This window comes from Zophobas morio, unplaced genomic scaffold (assembly GCF_036711695.1).
Source record: "Zophobas morio isolate AGI-343-1 ecotype UQ-CSIRO unplaced genomic scaffold, CSIRO_AGI_Zmor_V1 ptg000046l, whole genome shotgun sequence".
NCBI lineage: Eukaryota > Metazoa > Arthropoda > Insecta > Coleoptera > Tenebrionidae > Zophobas > Zophobas morio.
In genome coordinates this window covers 2198604-2220561 of record NW_026972151.1, presented here as the reverse complement: position 1 = coordinate 2220561, position 21958 = coordinate 2198604, and the positions used below count along the sequence as shown (strand labels likewise).

The following is a 21958-nucleotide window of genomic DNA, read 5'->3' as shown; positions in this document are numbered from 1 at the left end:
AAATATTTCTGTGCACTACAAATTTAAAAACAGATAAAATTTGCAAATATGGCGAGGAGTCAATAATAGTTTTTTATTAATTCCAAAGCGCCCACCTTTTTTAAATACATTGGTGCCTTTCTTGATCTCAAAACATATATTTTGAGAAATTAATTACAACAGAAGTGAACTGAAAAATTTTCAATTTGAATTAAAATTCAAAAATTTATGGATTGTTTATACGAGAATGTTATAATTTTTTATGCTTATTTTTTATTATTAGGTGCCTATTATCCGTCGAAAAACAAATAAATAAAAAATAACACTCGAACAACCTTTATTTATAATAATCTATAAGTTTAAGCGACAATATTTGTTTTAATGAAAACCGATTCATTTCGGCACTAAATAGGTTCCCATATGTTAAATTTCAATTAAATAGTAAAGTTGTAATTTTATTTTTAATAATAACACGAATAAAAATTTTAAAACAGTTTTTTTTCCCGCCTCTAACAAGTGACATTTGATACCCCCTCCATCTGTCAGAATCTGAAAAATAAATCAATCATGGCGGTTTGAAGAACAAACTATTTTCCCAACAAATTATTTTCGTTCGAATTTCACGAAAATCCTGAAAGAAAACACACAAACAGTTCCACATTTTTATCCGTCAAATTTTAACCGTACATTTTTAATCCTAAAATAACCAACATGAGTTCGAAAGGACAACACGTGCAGGATAATTCAGTAGCCGAAAGACGACTGCGGCCAATATATGGTAAGTTCGTTTGAAATAATCCTCTGTGTAACCTTACGCGTTCCTCAGCTTTTCAAAATGAGGCCAACGTTTCGAATTTTCACCGGAAAAAGTGAGGTTATGTTTAATTTTCCTTTTTCAGACTGGTTAGATATTGGCAATAATAAGAAAGCTCTACAAGAATGTGATAAAGTCTTGAAGAAGACACCGAACTTGCAGTGCGCGAAGGCGCTCAAAGCGCTCACTCTACATCGAATGGGAAAAGAATCCGAAGCTGCCAATATTTTGGACGCTCTTACTGCAGAAAGGCCTACCGACGACGCGACTCTGCAAGCGATGACGCTTTGCTATAGGGAATTGCAACAACGTGTGTATCTTCCAATTTTGCAACATGCAAGTGTGAGAGTCAAACATAACCCAACTTTTTTGTTGTAGTGGAAAAAATCTGCAAACTGTATGAAACCGCAGTTAAACTAGACCCCACAAACGAGGAATTGTTTACGCATTTATTCATGTCGTACGCTCGCATTTTTGATTTTAAGTCGCAACAGCAAACCGCGATGACTTTGTATAAGCACAAACCGAAAACTCCGTACTATTGCTGGGCTGTTATGAGCATAATCCTGCAAGCGACAAGAGGGGAGGGCAAAAATGATCCCAAAAAGCGCCAGTTGTTACTAAGTCTCGCTGAACGAATGATGGAGAAACTTATAGTTGATGGAAAACTTGATGCCGAGCAGGAGGTTCAGCTGTACATTATGGTTCTCGAATTGCAAGGGAAGTTTGAGGAGATTTTAGTGATTTTAGATGGCCCTTTGGGGACGAAATTAACTTGTAGCAACATCCCCCAGAGTCGGTTAAAGTATCTTGTACCTTTAGAAAGGTGGGATGAAGTTAATTTGTTGTGTAAGGGAATCCTTGTTGACAGGTAAATATCAGCGCGGTTTATGATCGAGCATTATTTTTCGTGTTTCTAGCGTAGATCGATGGGACATTTGGAAAGAATATGTAAACTCGGTGTTTGAGTTAATGGAAACAAACAAATGTGAGAATAATCATGATAACGGGACTTCAGAAAATGATTTAGAGACTGTGGATGATACTCCTGAAAAGTGTCATGAGTTTATTTGTAGAATCGTTGAAAATGGGGCTGATAATGGTACTTGGTTTATAAAAATATAGTTACAATAAAATCACTTGTTTTTGTAGGATTTTTGCTCAGAGGGCCATATTTGGCAAGGTTTGAATTGTGCTCAAAGCTAATAAAACGCAACGTTGACCCCAGTGACGTTATTGGTGAAAGTATTGAGCTTTTTATTGAGTATTTTCGGAAGTTTGGGCATAAGCCATGTTGTGTATCAGATTTGAGGTTATATTTAAGTTTGCTAGATGGAGAGAAAAAGGCTGAATTGTCGGCTAGATTAATTAAGGATGTGGGGATAAGTTCAACAAGTGTGCCACAATCTGTAAGTATTTTACATTTACTACAAAAAATAAGTTTTTTTACTTGTCAAAAGCAGATTTAGCGTTCTTGACTAGTTGTCAAAAACCATTTATTTGACATCATAACTGAAAACCATAATAGCAGAGTAATTTTTATTTTGTCAAACAAAAAAACGGTCAGACTCAAAACAAATTTGGATGTACGTTCCTGATTTGAAAAAAGGGACAGTGATTTTGTCAAAATTATTTTTATCTGTTAAATAAAACATTAATTAAATCCTAAAAATTTAAAATTTCGAAATGTGTATCAGAACCATGGAGGTGGAATGATAGGAGGGCTGATAGTTTGAAAACGTGCTTTTGAATAGGCCATAAATGGCTCTTCCAGCTTCTCCGAGATATCGATTGCTTCAGTGGCGTGCTGGAAAGCGTTTGCCGGGTACTGGGCATAAAATGCAAAAGTAAGCAGTAGCAGTAAAATTTACTTGAGTTTTTATGTTGTTGGAAATATCTTTGTTTTTATGCCATAATTAAACAAATAGTAACATTTTTATTCCTCGATCTTCCAATTTTCAAATTTTTTAATTTCCAGTATTTCGAATTTACAAAATTTCGTTTTTTCGATTTTGTAGTTATTCAAATTGTAATGCCCGTTTGTACCGTACTTTTAATCACCTGATTAACGTTATGCTTTGTTTAATTTGACAGATTTATTTGCCTTTTTTACATACGTGTAGCATTCTTTTCACACCCAGACCTTCAAACATGTTGAAAATGGTAAATTTTTGTAGAGAAATATGTATTTTGCAATTACGGTCTACTCCTCGGTCAAAGAACGAAGGAAAAATTCATCACAATTGACGCGGGGCGGGTGGGTAGCATGTTTTCAGTTTCTTGTTGGCAAAAGAGTTCGTAAATTAAGAAAAAATGGACAAAATATAAGCCCCGCCCACCCACCCCTTCTGTTGTGATGTGAGCTAAAGGGTGGAACTTAGTTGCAAAATTCTTATTTTTCTACAAGAAATTACCATATGAAATATGTATGTTTTTAAAAGGGTAGAATTTTCTAGAGAAATTTTGATGTAACTCCACCCCTCCGTCTGATTAGGATTGAAAAGCTCATCACAATTGAAAGCGGGAGGGGTGGGGCTTAATCTTTGTTTTTTTTTAGCACAAAGAACAAGAGATATTATAATAAAAAACATAGTGTCAATAAAATTAAAAAATTAAAAGTTCAAAACTCGTGAAATTTCAAGTCGAAAAACTACAAAATCTAAAAATTCGAAAGTTGGAAAATTGGAAAACTGGAAAATTTAAAAATGAAAACTCGAAGAGATATCGCACAATTGTAGAAAAGAAAAACAAAAAATCATCAAATCGGAACATTGAAAAATTGTAAAAATAAAGAAAATAAAAACTGAAACAATAAATTGCAAATGAAAAAATTAAAAATTAAAAACTCGAGAAACTCAATTCGAAAAATTGCAAAATCTATAAATCAAAAAATTTGAAATCGACAAAATGAAGAAACAATAAAATGAAAGATTGAAGAACTTAAAAAATTCAAGTCAAAAAAGCTGTGGGACCGTTATTTACGCCACTAGATTTTACTCTACAGAGGTTATCAGAAAACAAAAATTCCAAAAAAAAAAAAAATTCGAAAAAGTGCGATTTATTTGACTGCACTTCAAAGGCGAGGGTAGTTCTGTTGAAATACCCTTCGACCAATTTTTTTACAATGACCTTCGGGAATAACTTAATTATTAATCAACCGTTGATCAAGCGAAATTTGCTTAGTAATTAGATGAATTTGTCACTACTTTAAGTGCAATTATCATTAACGAGAAACTTGATCCTGGTTCAATTAAGAGTCAAGTAGTGATTAAAATAAACTTTAGATTTATTGTCTTTAATATTGTGCCAGTCCGGTGAGATAAATATTTCACTTTTATGAAAGGGTAGAAGTTTTTAATTAACAAAAAAGTGTATAAAATGTACCATATTAGCTTTATATTTTTGTTTGTTGCAAAAATAACAACTGTTATGATTTTTAAGGGTATTAAGTAGATTTTTTTTCCAGCGGTGTGGCATTTGGTCTGTAACTCATTTGGTTCGGTGCTTTATTTTTTTATTTTATTTTTAATAACGATGTTTACTGATATCTCAAAACAATTAATTCATTAAAAAAAATCTATAAAATGAGTATCGTGACTTAACTAACACTTTCGTGAAATATTATGTTACTAAAAAGAGAAAAAATATATTGTTTGAAATACTTAAAAAATATCCATTCCATTGATTAAAGACTGTATGTTATTTCTGTAAATTGCGCTATCCCTGTAATTTTGCAGTATACCCGTTTATATAGTTTTTGTGTCGATTTTTAGCACTAAGTTTCAAAATTTAATTTTTAAAATAATTAAAAAATTAAACGGAAATGCTGCAATTTAACTATTTTGTCAAACAAATTCATATCAAGTTTTATATTTTTTCAAATTTCAAATTTGTGCTTTTTTAAATAATTGAGGTATTTGTGAGGAATAGGAATCCACTACCGAATTTCTTTAAATATTAACCCAAATAACTCACAAGTGCTCAACCATTGAAAAAAAAAAAATCTTTTGAACACATTCGAAAAACGTGCTCTATTTTATTCGAAAAAGATTTGATCTCATTTCCAAAAAAAAAAAACTTAAAGCTTTATAATGCTACTTGTAAATTGATTTTGTCGACTTTTTTTATACTAATTATCCGGTCTAAATTTGAAACTTCTATATTTCAAGTGACTGAGATACTATAGTGGAACTGGTAAACTGGAACACTGGGTATATGCAATATTTTCACACAAAGTCTTTCTTTTCTATCAATTAAGGTCTGACACCCGGTACACCGAAATACAGTCCCGCTGTCATATTGAATTACCCGCAGTTTAATTTTAATTTAAATACTGAGAAGATAGCAACGTATCTGTTAAAACCTATGTGTGGTTTGTAGAAATTATCTGTGTTACGGGGATAGTAACTGAAGATTTTAAGTTAGTAGCGGTCAAATTTCTTTCCAGGAACAGCAAATGCAGCGCCATCTATGTGCTCTCCAACTGTCACGCTTATGTGGAGCTCACCGAAACCTAACCTCTGACCATCTAAAAGCTTTAGTAACAGCATTTTCTCTTCACTACGAACATGGTTACCAAACATACGGCACAAATCTACTGTCGACCGATTTAGGTCCTTCAGATCCCTACGCCTTACTAGCGGCACACGTTCTGTACGACCTATCAAGGACCGAACAGAGTTCGGACCCTATAATTGCCGCTCTCGTATTATTGGAGAACATGCTAAAGAACAGTCCGAGTAATTTTCACGCGAAGTTGCTGTGTGTCAGACTTTACCATACAGTTGGTAAGTATAAGTATAGGTAAGTATTGTACAAAACCGACTCCGTTCATGCTTTGTAGGTGGTTGCTTAGGTGCTCAAAACATGTATAATAGTTTAGACACGAAACACCTACAATTGGATTCGTTAGGTTTCATTCACTGTGCGAGGTTGCCAACCTTGGGTTTGTATTCGGTGTGTACGAATTTGTTCGACGTTACGCTGAAATTTTTTTCGTCAAATTATAAAGATGTAAGTGGGGAAAACAAATGTGATGTACTCTGACCGAACATTTGCAGAGTTCTGATCATATAACCTTTTCGTACAAATATGGCTCGTTTATCAAATTGGATGAATTCATGGACTTCAGGGAAAGACTGAATAACAGTATGCATTACACTACTGTAGCAATAGATAGAATAGTTCTGAGTTTAGTGGAATGTACAAGTTTAGAAGGACTGTACAATATCGACATATCACCGAAGGATAATAATATTGAGTGGGAGGCTCTGAGGTAAGTGTCGATTGGCCGGGAGTCGGAGTTAAATAATCCCACCTTTCAGAGACAATCACGACCTTAGCTGTTACATTACTTGGGATCCCGAGCGCTTAGAAGGTCCCCCGGAAGAATTCGAAGACGTGAAGAAATTCTTCACCCACAACTTAGTCTTTCTCAAGTTGCGAGCGTCCGTTTTGTGGGCGCTGGCATCAGCTGTAGATATAATCAAGTCTTCAGATGGTGTTCGAACGAAGCACGTCGAAAAGCTGAAGAACATATTGAATAGTTGGGAGGATTTGTGGGAGGAGAGCAGAAATCGCAAGTACACGCCTTTAAGGCAGAACCAAGTCACGTTACCTCTTCCGTCACGCCTACACGTCGCTTTGGACACGCCCCATTACGAAATTATCGCCAACACGTTTCGTATTTTGTTAGAGGCATCATCAGAGAGCGGCGTCAGCGACGATTTGGTCAAGAAGATCGAGGTTACGTTGAAGGACGCGTTGGAGATGGTGGAGAAGAAGACGAGCGATGGCAAGAATGCGAATTTGGTGTATAGACGCGAGAACATGGAGTACGTTGTAAATATTGTGGAGGTATGAAGGAGTTATGGGGAGGGCTTTAGTTGATTGTTGTTTTTTTTTCAGATTGTGTCTTTGGCGTCGTTAGTATGTTTGCTGTGCAATGATCTGGTAAAACCTACACAGGGTAAAAAAGGTAAAAAGAGAGTGCACGAGTCGTCATCGAAAGAACTAGTGAATCGGCTCGCGAACAGTTTTAAAACGCACATTAACGTATTAAATAATGTTTTACAATCATGGTCTAATTTTAGTGTGTCAAGTGATTTATCAGGTATGTTTGAGGCGTTAAATTTGAATAATGACGGACATAGCATTTGTGAAAATGTCGTAAACAGTTACGTTTTGGCTTGCCGAGAAATGCAGTGTGTTTTGAAAAGTAAGGTTAAAATGTTGAATAGTATATCCTAAGATAAAAAAAGATGTGCCATTTTTGACACATTGTATCGTGATTGGTTGAATAAATTGTGGTTTTTAAGTGGTTGTATCATTCATCTAAACCCAGGCGCGAGCTAACTTAAGGTGGGCAAATGGGCGGGGACAAACTACACAAAATTGTACCGTATTGCTTGGATAATAATAAATTGACTCTTTTAGGTGTTCACGCACTTATCTAGTCTTGACTGTGCAGCAGTATGGGAAGGGCAAGGGGCGTGTCTTAATTGTGTTTCGCCCAATTTCAACTGCGTGATACGTGGGGAGGGTAGGGAACAGGCGGAGACTATTACAATGTACTTAAATTAATTTAATTAAAAATGGACGAATCATACAGACTTAATTGTTACTAATATCGTAAAAAATTATAAAAAGAAAATTTGTAATTGTGTGCTCCTGTTGCCAAGAATGGCTTTTGTGAATAACGCGACTAGAGCCGTCCTTGGCAACTTAGGCCTTCAATGTCATACTTTGTATAACTTACGTGCGACAACTCATTAAACTAACAACATATACAACCGTGACTGTGTAAAAATTTAAAAAAATATACAGCGTAAAATATACAAACTGGAAATGTACTAATTGGAATACCATCGAAACGACGCTATGTTATCTGTAAAAAACCGTAACATTATCGAAAGATCAAATCCTTCCTTTTGGTCCGCGATTCACTAAAAAACAAACAACCGCAACAAACTCGTTGTGAGGATCGAAATTAAGATGGCGCTGTACGTCGAGACATTGCTCGAGTTGAGCCACTGTAGGCCTGGATAATTAACGTTGGGCGTGGATATTTCTGTAAAAAACGCACACGATTAGTTAGCAGCTGGCCAATCGCGTCCGTGCACATGCCGAAACTCACCGAAAACCTACGAACAGCAATGACAACAACAAAGCCGCCGTACTTGTTGACAGGGTGGCAGCATCTCCGTACCTGGCTTGGCCGCAGGCGGGGGGACACACGGGGATGATAGATTCTACACAAAGGCGGCGCTATACTACGCATGCGCAGAACAGTCAACTAGCATTAGAAGGAGATGCTTACCAAACAGCTCGACCACGCCTTCTGCTGTTCCCAGCTTATTGGCCGCTTTGCACACGTACTGTCCGTACTGCCGCTTCTCGATTGTGATGACGCGCAAGGTGGTGTCGGTGAACTCGTCGGCAGTGGCGAAGTGCGAAATACTGTAATGTTGGTTGTTGGAGAGGGCCACTTCGTCCTTGACCCAGGTCAAGGCCGGGGGCGGATACGCTTCCACGTGACATTCGAGATCCATGTCGTATTGGAGGGCTTGGCCGAGGCGAGGGCGGGGCACGGTGACGACGGGGGCGAACTCCACCTCCACGGCGATGTTTCCTTTGGTCAAGAAATTGGAATAATGTTTATAGGTTGATGTGGTTTATTTACTTTTGGTGCCACGTCCGACTCCATTTTCGGCTACGCAGTAGTAGGTTCCACGGTCTTCTTTCTTGATTGCTTTTATTTTGAGGACGTTGCCTCGGTAGATGGAGCCACCGGTGGGTAAGATGGCGTTATTTTCGCGCCTCCAGGAGATCCTTGGCGGCGGGTACCCGCCGGCGTAACATCCCATTTCCACAGCTGGAGAATGGGACAAAACCAAAATTATTTGGAACTACAGAACTGCAATCGAGACAGCAAATACGATCACATGTAAGCTCAAAATTAACTTCCAATCAAAGCCGGCTACACCCAGTTATGCCATTGGTCTAACATGCCACACAGGTGTGGTCAAAAGCCTTTGGCAAGTTTTACATTTTTTTTTTTTGTAATTTATATTATCATAGTGTGTATTATATATTTAAAAAATGGAACACTATATTGTTTACAGTTTACAGCCATATCCGGTTTGCAATTCGTTTTAATTGTTTATTATTACAACACTCAGTATGTCATGTCATTTGACTGCATATTTTTGGACGAACTGTCTAAATGGTAGACGTAAATTATAACAGAAGTTGTTATATAAATTTGAAAGTTATTTTATTGATGTCCGTATACAGTGATGGGGGTACTAATCTGGCTGATGCAAATTAATTGTTAAGTTTCTATAAGCATACAACAATAAAAAGGCGTTTAGTCCTTGACAAAGAGAAACAAACAACGCATAATTACAAATAAAGCACATATTTGTCATTTTTATGGAAATGATTTTACGCATTGGTCTTGAAAATTAATACAGGGTAAATAGTTTCACTCAGTTGTAAATAATTTGTTAACATACGGTGCTACCAACGTATAATTTTTTTCAAGTTAACTGTTTATCTTCATATTTTATTTATCATAAAAATATTATCTGAAGAATAAAATAAATGGCCGACTAATACTACAATAACGATTTCAAACAAACAAGGTACATAAAAAATACATTAGATTCATATTTTGCTCTATCGCAACAAATATTAACTATCGATCACTGACTACCGGACATGTAAAATAACAGTACAAGTAAGTTTCTAGACGAATAACAGCTAGAACATAAAAAATATACTTAGAAATTGAGTATCTCGGCTAAATTAATAATTAATTATTATTACATTTAAATGAATAATTTTTAATTTTCACAAAGGATCTATACATCAAACACTGCCCTAAAAATTGACAAAATTAGTAACTACAACACAGCAACAATTTCTTTGAAATTTCCCAGAGGCTTGTTTACCGTTCATTAATTCAAGGCATGCTAATTAATTAATGATAAAATTTACAGTCCTCATGTATTGCTTGTACGTGAGTTTTTTATAGCCAAGAGTTTTTGAGGCCACCAAGGTATGTATTTTTCAGGTTAATATTTCGCAAAGTTTTTTATAAGTCAGCAGAAAATAAATAAAACGTTTGCATTCAGCAAAATTTGGTCAGTTATTGGAAAAATGATTACTAGTACTTTTAAACTGCTAAAGAAATTTTGTACAACAATAAATCAATGATGAAAAGTTGCGTTGTTGCACTAAGGAAATTGTATGCGTTAAAAAAACACTAGAAAAAATTGGTCGAAGATTACTTCGACAGAACTTCCCTCGCCGATAAAGTACAGCTTGTCAAATCCAGCTCTTTCCAAAAATGAAAAGATTTGATTTTGCGAATTTTATTGTTTTTTATGGGAACTATTAAAAGCTGAAATAAAAATATGTATCTAATGTTTAAGTATCGGTAAAGAAACATGCTAACCGTTGTAATAACAGAGGTGCGACTGAAGACTGAACTGAAAATCATTTATGGTACTCGAAATTTAAGACAAATAGCGATAACACTTATCACCCTGTAGACGTGAGAGTGAAACAGAAACTAAACTAAACGATGTTTTCTACGCATTGCAATAACCGGATCACAATACCGACGGTCCAGACTTTTTTTTTTGCTGACTCCCGCTTATTAAATAAACACTACATTTTATTTTGATTTTCGATGTAGCTAGCTACGGCCTTGTCTAGGGGTTATGAAATATCGAGAAAACATGAAAGTACCAAATTGCCTGATGGACTCAATTACTGTACGTCTTTAGGTCATCCTCGATAAGAAAAACAACTTAAAAGTGTTTATGTTTATACATCGGAAGAATGTCACGTAGAAATTAGTTTAATTTGAATGTCTTCTCAAAACAGAGGATCAAAACTATTAAGTAGTGAGCACAATCGACAAAATGTTCTGAATATCATTATTATAATTCTTATTAAATAAAGACGTTTATTAAACGGGGTGACTCGTTCTTAATTTGATCAATAAAAAATATGAATGCAATGATGAATCACAAGTAAAAACTCATCATATTTTGCACATTTTGGGTAGAATTTATTCGGCAAAATTTTGAGATAACGTCGTCAATTTTTTGGGGAGAATAAACAGATTTATTTTAATCAACAATTTACTAAACTTACAATTACTTTAAAACACCTGCAATATTTCAAAGCATTCAGTTTTGCAATTCTTGATTTATTCAATAAAATAAACTGACTGATTTATTAATTTTTTTGAGTCACCCTGTATAAGCAAATCTAAAAAATATGAATGCAATGATAAATTACAAGTATAAACTGATTATGTTTTGCACAATTTAGATAGGATTTGTTCAGTAAAATTTTGAGGTGACGTCATAATTTTTTTAGGGGTGATGAGCAAATTTTGATAAAAAATTTACCATGCTTATGATAACTTTAAAACATCTCCAAGATTTCAGGATAAGTAAATATGTTTTGATAAAAAATTTATCTTGCACCTATTATAACCTTAAAACAGATTCAAAATTAAATTGCAAAATGTGATCTGAGCTTCCGGGGTTTCATACCGAGTATCATAATCTCTTTCCACATTCAAACCCATTTACTATGTACAATTTTGAAGTAACGTCATCACATTATTGGTGGTGATGATTAGACAAATTTTTGTCAGCGTTTTATCATCTACATGATAAATACAAAATTTGACAAGAATCGGCTCAGTACTTTCGGAGATTATCTGTCTAATAAAAACCCGTGACGGCAGACAGACAGACGGACGGCAGAAAGGGAGACCTATTTTTTCGTATTCTAGGGGTCATGAAAGGTCGAGAAAACGTAAAATAGAGACGGATTGAATTACAATACATACATCGTTCGCTTACCCTCGGGAAGTAAAAAGGTGGTGTTTTTATTCTCATATTTTTCAAATTTTACATTAAGAAAATTAATCGAAGAAAATACTAGATATTACGACTTTGAAATTTAGCCACCAATGAGCCATTTTTACCTGACTAGTTCAGTTATGTCTTGCTATTGTCTCAAGTTTCTTGTTATGAAAAGATGACTACGTATGTATATTATTACCTGCCCTATCTCAATTGTGATGAATTTTTCTTGTTCGTCGTAAGCCGGAGGCGGAGCTTAATTGCAAAATTCTTATTTTCTTCGAGGAATCGGAATTTCTCTACAAAAATTTACCATTTTAAACATGTTTCAAGTTTCTTGTTGTGAAAAGAGGAATACACATATTAGGAAAAAAGGTAAAATGTAAGCCCCGCCCCCCCGCCCTATCCCAATTGTGATTAATTCTTTTATTCGTCATGAACCAAGAGGGTGAATATTAATTGCAAAATCCTCATTTCTCTACAAGAAATTGAAACATGTTTTTGAGTATCGTGTTGTTCAAAGAAAACTAAATGTATTAAATTAACTATGAAACAAGTTTAAATGTTTGACGAGGCACGGGATTCTACGTGCTACTGAAAAGTGTAATTCGCGTCTGCTTACAGTTATTAGTTATTATATTGTCTTAACTTCCCAGGGCAATAAAGTTTTAATAAATACAGAAATAACGTCGTTCTCAGTATAAAAGTCGTTATAATTTAAACTGCTAGCTAGAATGGAACGCTTCATGATTTACATTAATGGTCAAACTATTCATTTCTGACAATAGCAAGGCATCAGACCATGACTTCCTGAAACGTGTGAAGAGCGATTTATCAAAACTAACCTTATGGAGAAAAATCAGATATATTGCAGAAATCAAAATGAAAACCTTATTGTTGAGGCGTTCTTGGGCATATCTGCATATATTATTACAGTTTTATTTATATTTACTTCCCGAGCGCAAGCTAAGGAAGTATTGTAATCAATTCCAACGGGCGGCTAGCTAATTTCATATTTTCTCGATGTGTCATGACTCATGACCCCTAGGGTACAAAAATATAGTTATCTCGTTTTTGTCTGTCCGCCGTCTGTGTCAATTTTTATTACACAGATAATTTTCGAAACTACCGGACCGATTGCTGTCAAATTTTATATGTATTATAAATATCATGTAGATGATAAAACGCTAACCAAATTTTGTCTTATCGTCCCCACCAACGTGATGACGACGAATATATATAAGTTGTTATTGTAAATTGTATAAAATAACATAGTCCTCTAGGTGTAGTTTATGAATCCACTTCGAGTTTTTACCCGCTGCGAAAACGAAACGGCTCTAAATTTTGAATTAAAATATTTTTGTTTATCTCCCCCAAAAAATGTATGACGTCATCTCAAAATTTTGCCGAATAAATCCTATCGAAAATGCACAATATTTTGTGCATTGATGAGTCTATACTTGTAATTTATCATTGCATTCATAGTTTTTCGAATTATTTATACAGGGTAACTCAAAAATGTTAATGAACAAGTAAATTTCTTGTATTGATTAAATCAAGAACGGCTCACTCCATTTTCCCGAAAATTTAGGAATACAATGCTGGTATTATTAGAGTTTACACTATAGTACGCTTCTTTACGTTTACTTTAATATTACATACATTTTTTCATTTTCATTTTAATTTATAGGTGTCCTCATAAAAATTCGCAAAATCAAATTTTATATTTTTAATTTTTCGAAAAAGCTAGAGGTGCTTTATTATACTTCAGGGGTTCAGGTGTGAGGGAAGTTTTATCGACCAATTTTTTAGAGCTACAGCAGTACAATACCCATTAGATGATCCAAAAATTTGAACTACCTCTTGCTATTAAAATACTCAAATACCACAGTATTCGCAAATGTGGTGCACAAAAAAACCCGACAGGATTATTTTAAATTTATTGAATTACTTTCTACATCTTGTTGAATAATAATAATAATAATAATACCATTTATTGTAACCAACAGACACTAAGTCCAGTTACAGGATACAATATGAAACAAACCACTTTCTTACATATAACTAGGAAACAAAAATAAATTAAATAATTCTGAAATACAAATACAAATATTTTTAATTTAAATTAAAGAGTTTCGTGCATTCCCTAATAAATGACGGACAACTATGAGTAAATATATCTACATATTTGCAAATATTGTTATAATTCCTACACATAGTACGTATGGGCGAGTACATATGCTGATTAGTCTTAGGTGTACTATAATCAAAGGTTAACATTAATCTAGATGTTGAACGAGGTACATGAAAGTGCAACAGTCCAGTTAGAGATTCAGAAGTGAATATACAATTAACTAATTTATACAAGAATACGACAGACATATAATTACGTCTTACTGCTAATGACACTTGATTAAATTGTTTTAATAATTCAGCTTGAGCGCAATGTTGTGGTGGATATCTACCGTATTTAACAAAATATAGGTATTTAAAAATTGTTCGCTGTACTTTTTCGATTGTATTGATCATAATAGGGAGACCAAACAACTGAACAATACTCAAGCTTGGTTCGGACCAGTGCATAATACAAAACTAATAGACTATCAATATTACTAAAATTGACCGTATTCCGTCTAATGAATCCTAGCAATTTAAGTGCATCATTTGAAATTTTTGTTATGTGTGGTATGAACGAAAGCGTAGTGTCTACTAAGACACCAAGATCACGTACACAAGACGATCTAGTTATAATTTCATTATTGATTGTATAAACAAAATTAATTGCAGTATTTTTTCGACTAATGGTCAATGACTGACATTTTTTTACATTAACAGATAATTTGTTGTTTTTACACCAAACTAATAATTTATTAACATTTTCCTGTAAAGTTAAACAGTCAGTTTGAGAGTTAATTGTATTTATGATTTTTAAATCATCAGCATACATAAGAAATGGACAACTAAAACAAGATTTTACATCATTTATGTAAATATTTAAGCGAATTTATGTAACAACTACTCGCCTAATTTTCGAACAACCATTTTATTAAAACAAAAATAGAATTTTGTTTCAGAGCCCAAGTAAATGGCTCAAGCCATCTGAACTCAATCTTCTGTGTACATACATATTTGGAAAAGAAAACTTTGGCTGGGGGCGTTCTACCAGACGACAAACTGCTGTAATTTTCCAAAGCGACTGTTCTGAACCAACTTACAAGACACTAAATGAATGTAAAAGTTCAACATAAATGACTAAAATCGTACAAATTCTCTGTAAATATTGTTGGGAGAATATACTTTAACTGAGAATTTTTCATTACTCAAAATCTACAAATCTGTAGCGTCTATTGTACCTGGTATAAACTGTATCATAAAAAAGATTGGCAAATGTTAGATTTGGTTTCCTATTACAACCTGATTAATAAATTTGGACTAATTTAATAAGAACTATCACGTTGTTGGTGCGATCACGATCAATTCAATTTAACTCTTAACAGTGGCAGAATGGAAATTAAAAAATTAGTCAATAATTATTTAGACAGAATTTCCTTTTCTACCCAGCACAATCAAATAAATCCTGTTTCTTGAATAAACTATAAAATTTTCTTAAAACGTGCATACAATGTAATATTAATTAATAACAACAGTACTGTATTCCCAAAATTTCTAGAAAATGTGTTAAGTCGTTTTTATTTAATCAATAAAATAAATTGCTTCATTCATTAATTATAGAATGACTCACACAACCAATGCTAAAAGATATGAATGCATTGAAAAACAATTACATTTCTCAAAAAGGATCTTGGCAAATAATAATAATCATCATCTCTCAAATAATAAAAAAATTAAAATAGGTTGTTTAATAAAGAGCCAAAATTGCATTACTGTAAGCAAATTGCTTATTTTCCATAAAAATATTAGTGTCACTAGGAAATTTAAAAAACTAAGTGTTAATTAGAACATTGCAATTCACTACAGTCTGCACTTACCTTCACCCTCAGACACAACAACAGACCTCGTAGAATTATCTAAAATGAACGGCGGTCTCCTCACTTGCAACTCTACCCCGGCTGACACTCTATTATTCGTCGAAAGCAAAATCTCACAATAGTACAACCCAGCATCGGTCTCTTGTATATCCTTAATCTGCAACGTGTACGTTGAACTGGCTGTATCATAACGCAAAGAGTATCTCGATTCGTGCAAAATCAAAGAGCTTCCAGTAGAAATAGGTAAACTGTTACTTTTTGATGCTGGATCAGCCTTTAACCAAATCACTGGATAGTCAGCTGTGTATTGCACTGAACATAAGAGTTCAACAGAGCCTCCAATATCCTTAATTTGTGTTTGGGTTATGTATGATATCGTTGGTGACCTTTGGGCTAGGGCTGCAACAAATTGTTAAAAAAGAGTTAGTGTCACGGTGAAATGCATCCAGGAGGTGTGTTGACACATTGAGCGCCTTTCGTTTACATTGTTATCTTATCAGACAATCGAGATTGAGGTTAGCTTACTGATAATACAATTATCGCGTTGGTAATGTTAAATGGGTTTTTTTTCATAATTTCGGGGCTTTGTACTTACATTTACTTATTAAAAGTCCTAAAACTAGTAAAAGCACTGTTTGTACCGACGCCATGTTCGTTTACCACACCTGCTTGAAGTCCAGTGGCGGCGATGATGTTGACCTGGGGACGACGAAAAAATCGGTTTTATGGGTTTTCGACGGTTATCTGGTGTTTCGGAACAGGTTGGTTGTCCGGTAGAAGTTTCTATGGAAAATTGAAGTTTCAAAAATAGGGATAAAGAATGAGTTCTTTCATGTCAATGATGGAAGTGACGAACGGGTATGAAAAAGGGTGTAACACCAGAAGACTGCATTAACAGTAACTGATGAAATTAGTCACCATGGAAGCGGTTATTATAGTAACCAGTGGTCATAGAGATGATTCACTTAAGTAGTGTTTGATAAGGCGGTGATGAATTGATTACAACATCAACAATAAGAGTAATTGAGATGACCACAAAAGATGCCTTTTAACACAGTGCCGTAGAAGATTCATGGCTGTCTCGATGGTTCTAAACCAGTTGTGACAATGTGAAGATATAAATACTGGACGAATATGCCCCATTTATTGCTTTTTTTGTTTGTTCAGTTCTAATTTTTTATTCTGAATCAAGCATTATGTGTCTGCCGATGTTTCTTACTGCGTTGAACACACTTTTCAAAGCCAGCATTTATTTATATTTATTTATTTGTTTTTCTTATTATTATTAGTTAACACCTTTTTCTCTCGTAAACTGTAAATTGTAAAAATGTTTATTGCCATGAAGATAAGGACTGAAATTAAAGACTATATTTTGGTCCCTAATTATTTGTCAAACCAGAGTCAAACGGTTAGTCACATAAACTAGTCTATAAATTATATATTTTTTTTGTCTGTTGACCATGGATGTGCTTTTCAATTTTTTCTAGCACGTATAGTTTTTCGAATGTGTATTTATAACCAGAAAGTTGTTAAAATAATAAGGTATTTACACGAAATAAATCATTATCATCTTTGCAATTAGTCAGTCATTAGTTAACCATAAACTTGCCATAAACATTAATAAACTAAACGGAAATTTCATATGTAATTCACTGATATGGTCATATTTTTGTCAAAAATGTAGTAATTGGAATATTTTCCAAATAATGGACCCATAGGTGTTAATAACGAGCGATAGAAAAACCCTCTGGTTATGTGTTAATCGTTTTTTATCATTAAAACGTATCTATACGATATGTCAAAAAATATATTCAAGGAGTTATGATGACATGTCATTGTGCTAGGGTGTTGTACAATCTTGGATTAAATTTAGAATTGTTAATTCTTTGTGAATGGTTCTGCCTGCTTTGCCATTTCTATTGAAACACCTCTTATAATATTATTATTGATCGTATATTTGGCAACGTTCATATTTAGGCATTTTTCCGACTAAAAGCCATTAAGTCACTAGAGGAACACAAGTAAAAAAAGTAATTTTAAATCTTCTAGGTACCGTTCTTTGATTTTCGTTTTAGTTTTGATATGGTCAAGATTGACGAAAACCCAGACACTCAGGTTACAGGGAATGTTTGCATACAAAAACTGAAAACTCGGTTTGCAGTTCGTTAATAAATGGGGTAATTAAATTTTGTACCAAATAAAAGTAGTTAAATACGAATTACATAAATTTGTGGTAAGGAAATAAATGCGATAAAAAAACATTGATTGTATTTATGCATTTTTACAATAATCCGCTTCTATAAAATTAAAACTAGAGTTATGCAACCCAAATTACAGAAGGAACGCTATGATGTATACATGTGTATATAACAAGTTTAAATTCATGAAATTTTACTGGTTTTTCGTCCGTTTTCGATATTCATCGAAGGTCATAGGAAATTACAGTCGAAAATTTTCTAAATATTTAATTTTCAACATTTCGAATAACAAGGGTTCTTAATTGTGGAAGTAATTTAAATGTGACTGAGTAGGACCGGAACATTTTACTGTGCTTTGTAGTTATTTTTATGTGTGTATTAGTTGTAATAAACTAAAAACTCTTTCTGCGTGGTTTGCATTGGACTTATGTTGAACCTACAATTTTATTTTATATGATATCACAAAATTATTTCATGAAAAGTATTTATCACAGAAATGACGTGTGTTTATTCGTTGCCGCTCTATATTTACCCAAGTCAGTTGACAAAAAAATTATTTACAAAGCAGTGTAAGTGCAGAGTTGGCAAAACTTTGATTTACAAAACGCTTTTGCATACTGAAGTCTACGATGTGTCGCTCACTCCATAGTAACAGTTACGATCACCTCATCAATTTTCCATTTATGTCGAAAACTGACTACAAATGCTTTGTGTGCACAAATTGTAGCTTCCTTTACTTGTTTCATTCATTGATCTAATAAAGGAGTGGATAGAGCCTTGTATACGTTTCCATACGCGGGCGAGTGTAATCAACATAAGAAAGAAATAGCTAGAGCGGTTATGCATCAGTGGGGAAAGGACGGCTGATCACATATCACGTGCTGGGTGGCAAGAAACGCTTCATTTGAACGGGAATTAATATGTTTTCTTACGAATTTGTTCAAACAATCAATTATAACAAACGTCTGTTAATGAAAACTATATTTTTACAGTTTACATTAAAATTATGTGTAATGTGAAACAACAAAAATCGTGTTAAGTGGTGGAAATAGTCTTTTAATAAAATGAAATGTATAGAGAATCTACAATATATTACGAATTCAGTTAGTACAATAATCTTCCGCAAGTTAACTAATCTTGTAGTGTATGTTCATTGGTAATTCTGAAATTTTTAGGATACAAGTAATTAAACATTCGATAAAAGTTGCCTAATTAAATTAAACATACTTATTCAAAAATCTATTTTCTAAATCCACGTACAAGTAACTAAAACAATAATCAATAGATATAAAATTCCCTCTTTTTGTAGCAATAACCCGTTTTTTTTCGTAACTCGGAATGTTTATGGAATCTAACAAATTTTTTAAATTATTTACGAAATCCTTCGTCTGTGTATGTGATTATTACCTATGAAATGAAACAGGATTGCTTTCTTTGCACGTTCTATTCAATTATACGTACAACACGATTTCACGATGTTTAACAAACAGTCCAATAAAATACAACTTAAGAAGACTGTAGACATTTAAATAAGGTAACTTGAGCCTAAAAAACGTAAATTTGCAAAAATAGAGCTTCAAACACCATGCGACAGCACGAAAGAAACCTCCAGAAACACAGTGCTCTGCAGTTTCGCGTCAATGTTTTGCCACCCAGAGAGCCCTATCTCTGTCCCACTGTGTTGACAACACGCGTGTCTCTCTAAGTTACTTCCATATAATATTGTTCCATTTCATTCTTTGAATTTTTGCAAAACTCTTTAACTCTTTTGGGAGGGAATAAATAAAATAAAATAAATTTTGATTAACGATTTACTATTATGCTTCCGATAACCGTAAAACGTTTGCAATATCTCAGAACATTCGCTTTTGTAACTTCAAAGTTAAATTAAAAAATGTCGTTATGCAATTTTGATTTTTTTTGTTTCAAAAATCTGGATGCCTAGGGTAAAAATCTAATACGGATTTATAAAAGTACTAATGGAGGAGTATGTTATTTTATACAATTTAAATAACATTTACTATTTAGACGGGTGACGTCAGACACCAGACGTAAGTCGGTAGACATCAGACGAAAACGAAATACCTATTTTTTCGTACTCTAAGGGTCGTGAAACGTCGAGAAAACGGAAGAAGCTAGTCGCCCGACGGACTCGATTCCAATACTTCCTTAGCTTACTTTTGGGAACTAAAAATGTTAATTTAGATCTAACTTAAATTTCATTGATTCAATATCTTATTGAACGTAGGTAGCAGTGATTGGAACAATTACTTTTAAAAAGTAATGCATTACAGTTACTCATTATTTTTAAACTTTAACAACTAGTTTTTGCACTTTGAAAATTTTGATGAACACACAATTTTAGATATTTGTTGTATGGGTCCAAAGGGTCAAGAAAAAACGTGTTAGAATGAAAAAGGCAGTGAGTGAGTTATTTTACTAACGCATTTGTTGCATATTCACATCAGTAAATAAAATAAAACAAATAAATACTTCACGCAAGAGGACTATATTCATAATTTAAATTCAACAATAACTAACATTCAAACTTTTCGTCAGCTAAGGCATGACGTTTTGTCTTAAAAACGTCCGCACCAACACTAAACATCTTTTCCACTACGGCGCTGGATGGGGGAACATGTTACAAATTTTACATGGAGGAAAGAATGATACTATTTGATATTTTACCAAAAATTGAAGAGCCGATTCTTTTGCGCCTAATTTCATTCCACTCTAGCTACAAATAAAAGTTCGATGCCAACGCAACTACAACTTTTAAACAAAAATTTGCATTGGTGGGAGATTTACTGGCTACATGTAAATGTGTTGTGACGGGCTTGGGAGATTTTCAAAATTAACTTTTATTAAAAAAATGTAAATAGTGAAAAACAGATAATCTCATACTCATCACAATTTTAAAGCGTTGTAGTTTTTTTTGACAACACAATTTTTAAAAACGGAACAGCAGTCTGGGTAGGGTTTTTTACGCACATTTCAACGATGTGAAGTTTATTACAATCGGACGTATACTTTTGGCAAAAACTTGGGCAGAAGTTTATATGATGGAATATGCTTTAGCTCACCCTTAAAATGATGAAGAGCTTATGTATATTATAGTTACCTGGTTTCTTAATAAATTCTGTGCTAAACTCGTTTTAGATTTTAACTCTCTACTGGATTAATCTTCTCTTTGTGGGGACGAACTAGGTAGAATAATCCCAGCATGTCAGGTAAACGATTCATGGAGAAAAACAAAACAATATTTTTGAGTACTTGGGTTAAAAGTAATTGCAAAAAGTAATTCGTTACAATTACTCATTAATAACATTTTTGGAAAAGTAATGCATTACAATTACTAAATACTTGAAAAGGAATTGAATTACAGTAATGAATTACTTGTAATTGAACTATCTTTGGACTTCCAACCACTGGTAGGTAGTATGCGAAACTTGTCTCTTTACATATTTCTGCTACATGAATAATTAAATAAACATATACATATATCATTTTAGACCTGTGAAAAATAATCAAAATTCTCCAGAAATATTTAAAAGTAGCATCACAGTAGGTAGCATTTTTTGTTACAATTGAAATTCACAAAAAAAAAAAACAAAAATCACTAATACCTAATTAGTATGTAAAAAGGAATCGATAGGAAACACAAATTAATTCTCATATTTTTAACACAATCAGACAAAGTAATTAAAGCTGTGATTAAAGCATGGTGGTAGAAATACCGTCGTTATTGAAAGCAATATTTTTCTCATTTTTTTTTCACTTTCATTAGTGAATATTGGGTTGCCTAGCCTCACAATAAGGTAAGGTCGCTGTAAATAATGTCATCTATACCGTGATGTATTTTATACTGTGTCATGAATTTAAGACCCTGTTTTATTTATTATTACATACGATAGCCTTCTGTACTTTTAAATAAATATCGGTTTTAAATCTCCGAGTTTCTGACTTTAAATTACCTCCAAAATAAAGCGTGGTATGCTTTCATCTCCATGGAAATTTCCAAGTCCGACTACGGTACTCGAAACAAATATTTCAAATCAAAGTAAGCCATTGTTTTTCATGAACCTT

The 21958-nt window shown here is 33.5% G+C and overlaps 2 protein-coding genes across 2 annotated transcripts; one reads left to right on the top strand and one right to left on the bottom strand.

Moving 5' to 3' along the window:
- Window positions 1-539: 539 nt before the first annotated feature.
- On the top strand, window positions 540-7109 carry Psidin (phagocyte signaling impaired). Its single transcript, XM_064073716.1, has 10 exons — window positions 540-757; window positions 879-1103; window positions 1172-1664; window positions 1714-1895; window positions 1946-2202; window positions 5241-5580; window positions 5637-5806; window positions 5854-6068; window positions 6118-6649; window positions 6701-7109. The coding sequence occupies exons 1-10, from the start codon at window positions 691-693 to the stop codon at window positions 7040-7042; spliced, it is 2823 nt and encodes a 940-aa protein (XP_063929786.1). The 5' UTR covers window positions 540-690; the 3' UTR covers window positions 7043-7109.
- Window positions 7110-7361: 252 nt separating this feature from the next.
- Window positions 7362-16679, bottom strand: LOC135141987 (lachesin). Its single transcript, XM_064073616.1, has 6 exons — window positions 16270-16679; window positions 15675-16073; window positions 8475-8666; window positions 8112-8423; window positions 7929-8043; window positions 7362-7862 (listed from the first exon to the last, which is right to left on the bottom strand). Exons 1-6 carry the CDS (start codon window positions 16322-16324, stop codon window positions 7841-7843), a joined length of 1095 nt encoding a protein of 364 aa, XP_063929686.1. The 5' UTR covers window positions 16325-16679; the 3' UTR covers window positions 7362-7840.
- Window positions 16680-21958: the final 5279 nt, after the last annotated feature.

What these genes read in the sequence shown, in the direction of transcription:
- LOC135141987 (XM_064073616.1), bottom strand. Translation starts at nt 16,324, where the DNA reads ATGGCGTCGGTACAAACAGTGCTTTTACTAGTTTTAGGACTTTTAATA. An exon ending in AGTCGGACGTGGCACCAAAA is followed by an intron (nt 8,424 to 8,474) that starts GTAAATAAACCA and finishes TCTTGACCAAAG; the next exon opens with GAAACATCGCCGTGGAGGTG. An exon ending in AGGCGTGGTCGAGCTGTTTG is followed by an intron (nt 8,044 to 8,111) that starts GTAAGCATCTCC and finishes GCCTTTGTGTAG; the next exon opens with AATCTATCATCCCCGTGTGT.
- Psidin (XM_064073716.1), top strand. Translation starts at nt 691, where the DNA reads ATGAGTTCGAAAGGACAACACGTGCAGGATAATTCAGTAGCCGAAAGA. An exon ending in ACGACTGCGGCCAATATATG is followed by an intron (nt 758 to 878) that starts GTAAGTTCGTTT and finishes TTCCTTTTTCAG; the next exon opens with ACTGGTTAGATATTGGCAAT. An exon ending in ACGTTGTAAATATTGTGGAG is followed by an intron (nt 6,650 to 6,700) that starts GTATGAAGGAGT and finishes TTTTTTTTTCAG; the next exon opens with ATTGTGTCTTTGGCGTCGTT.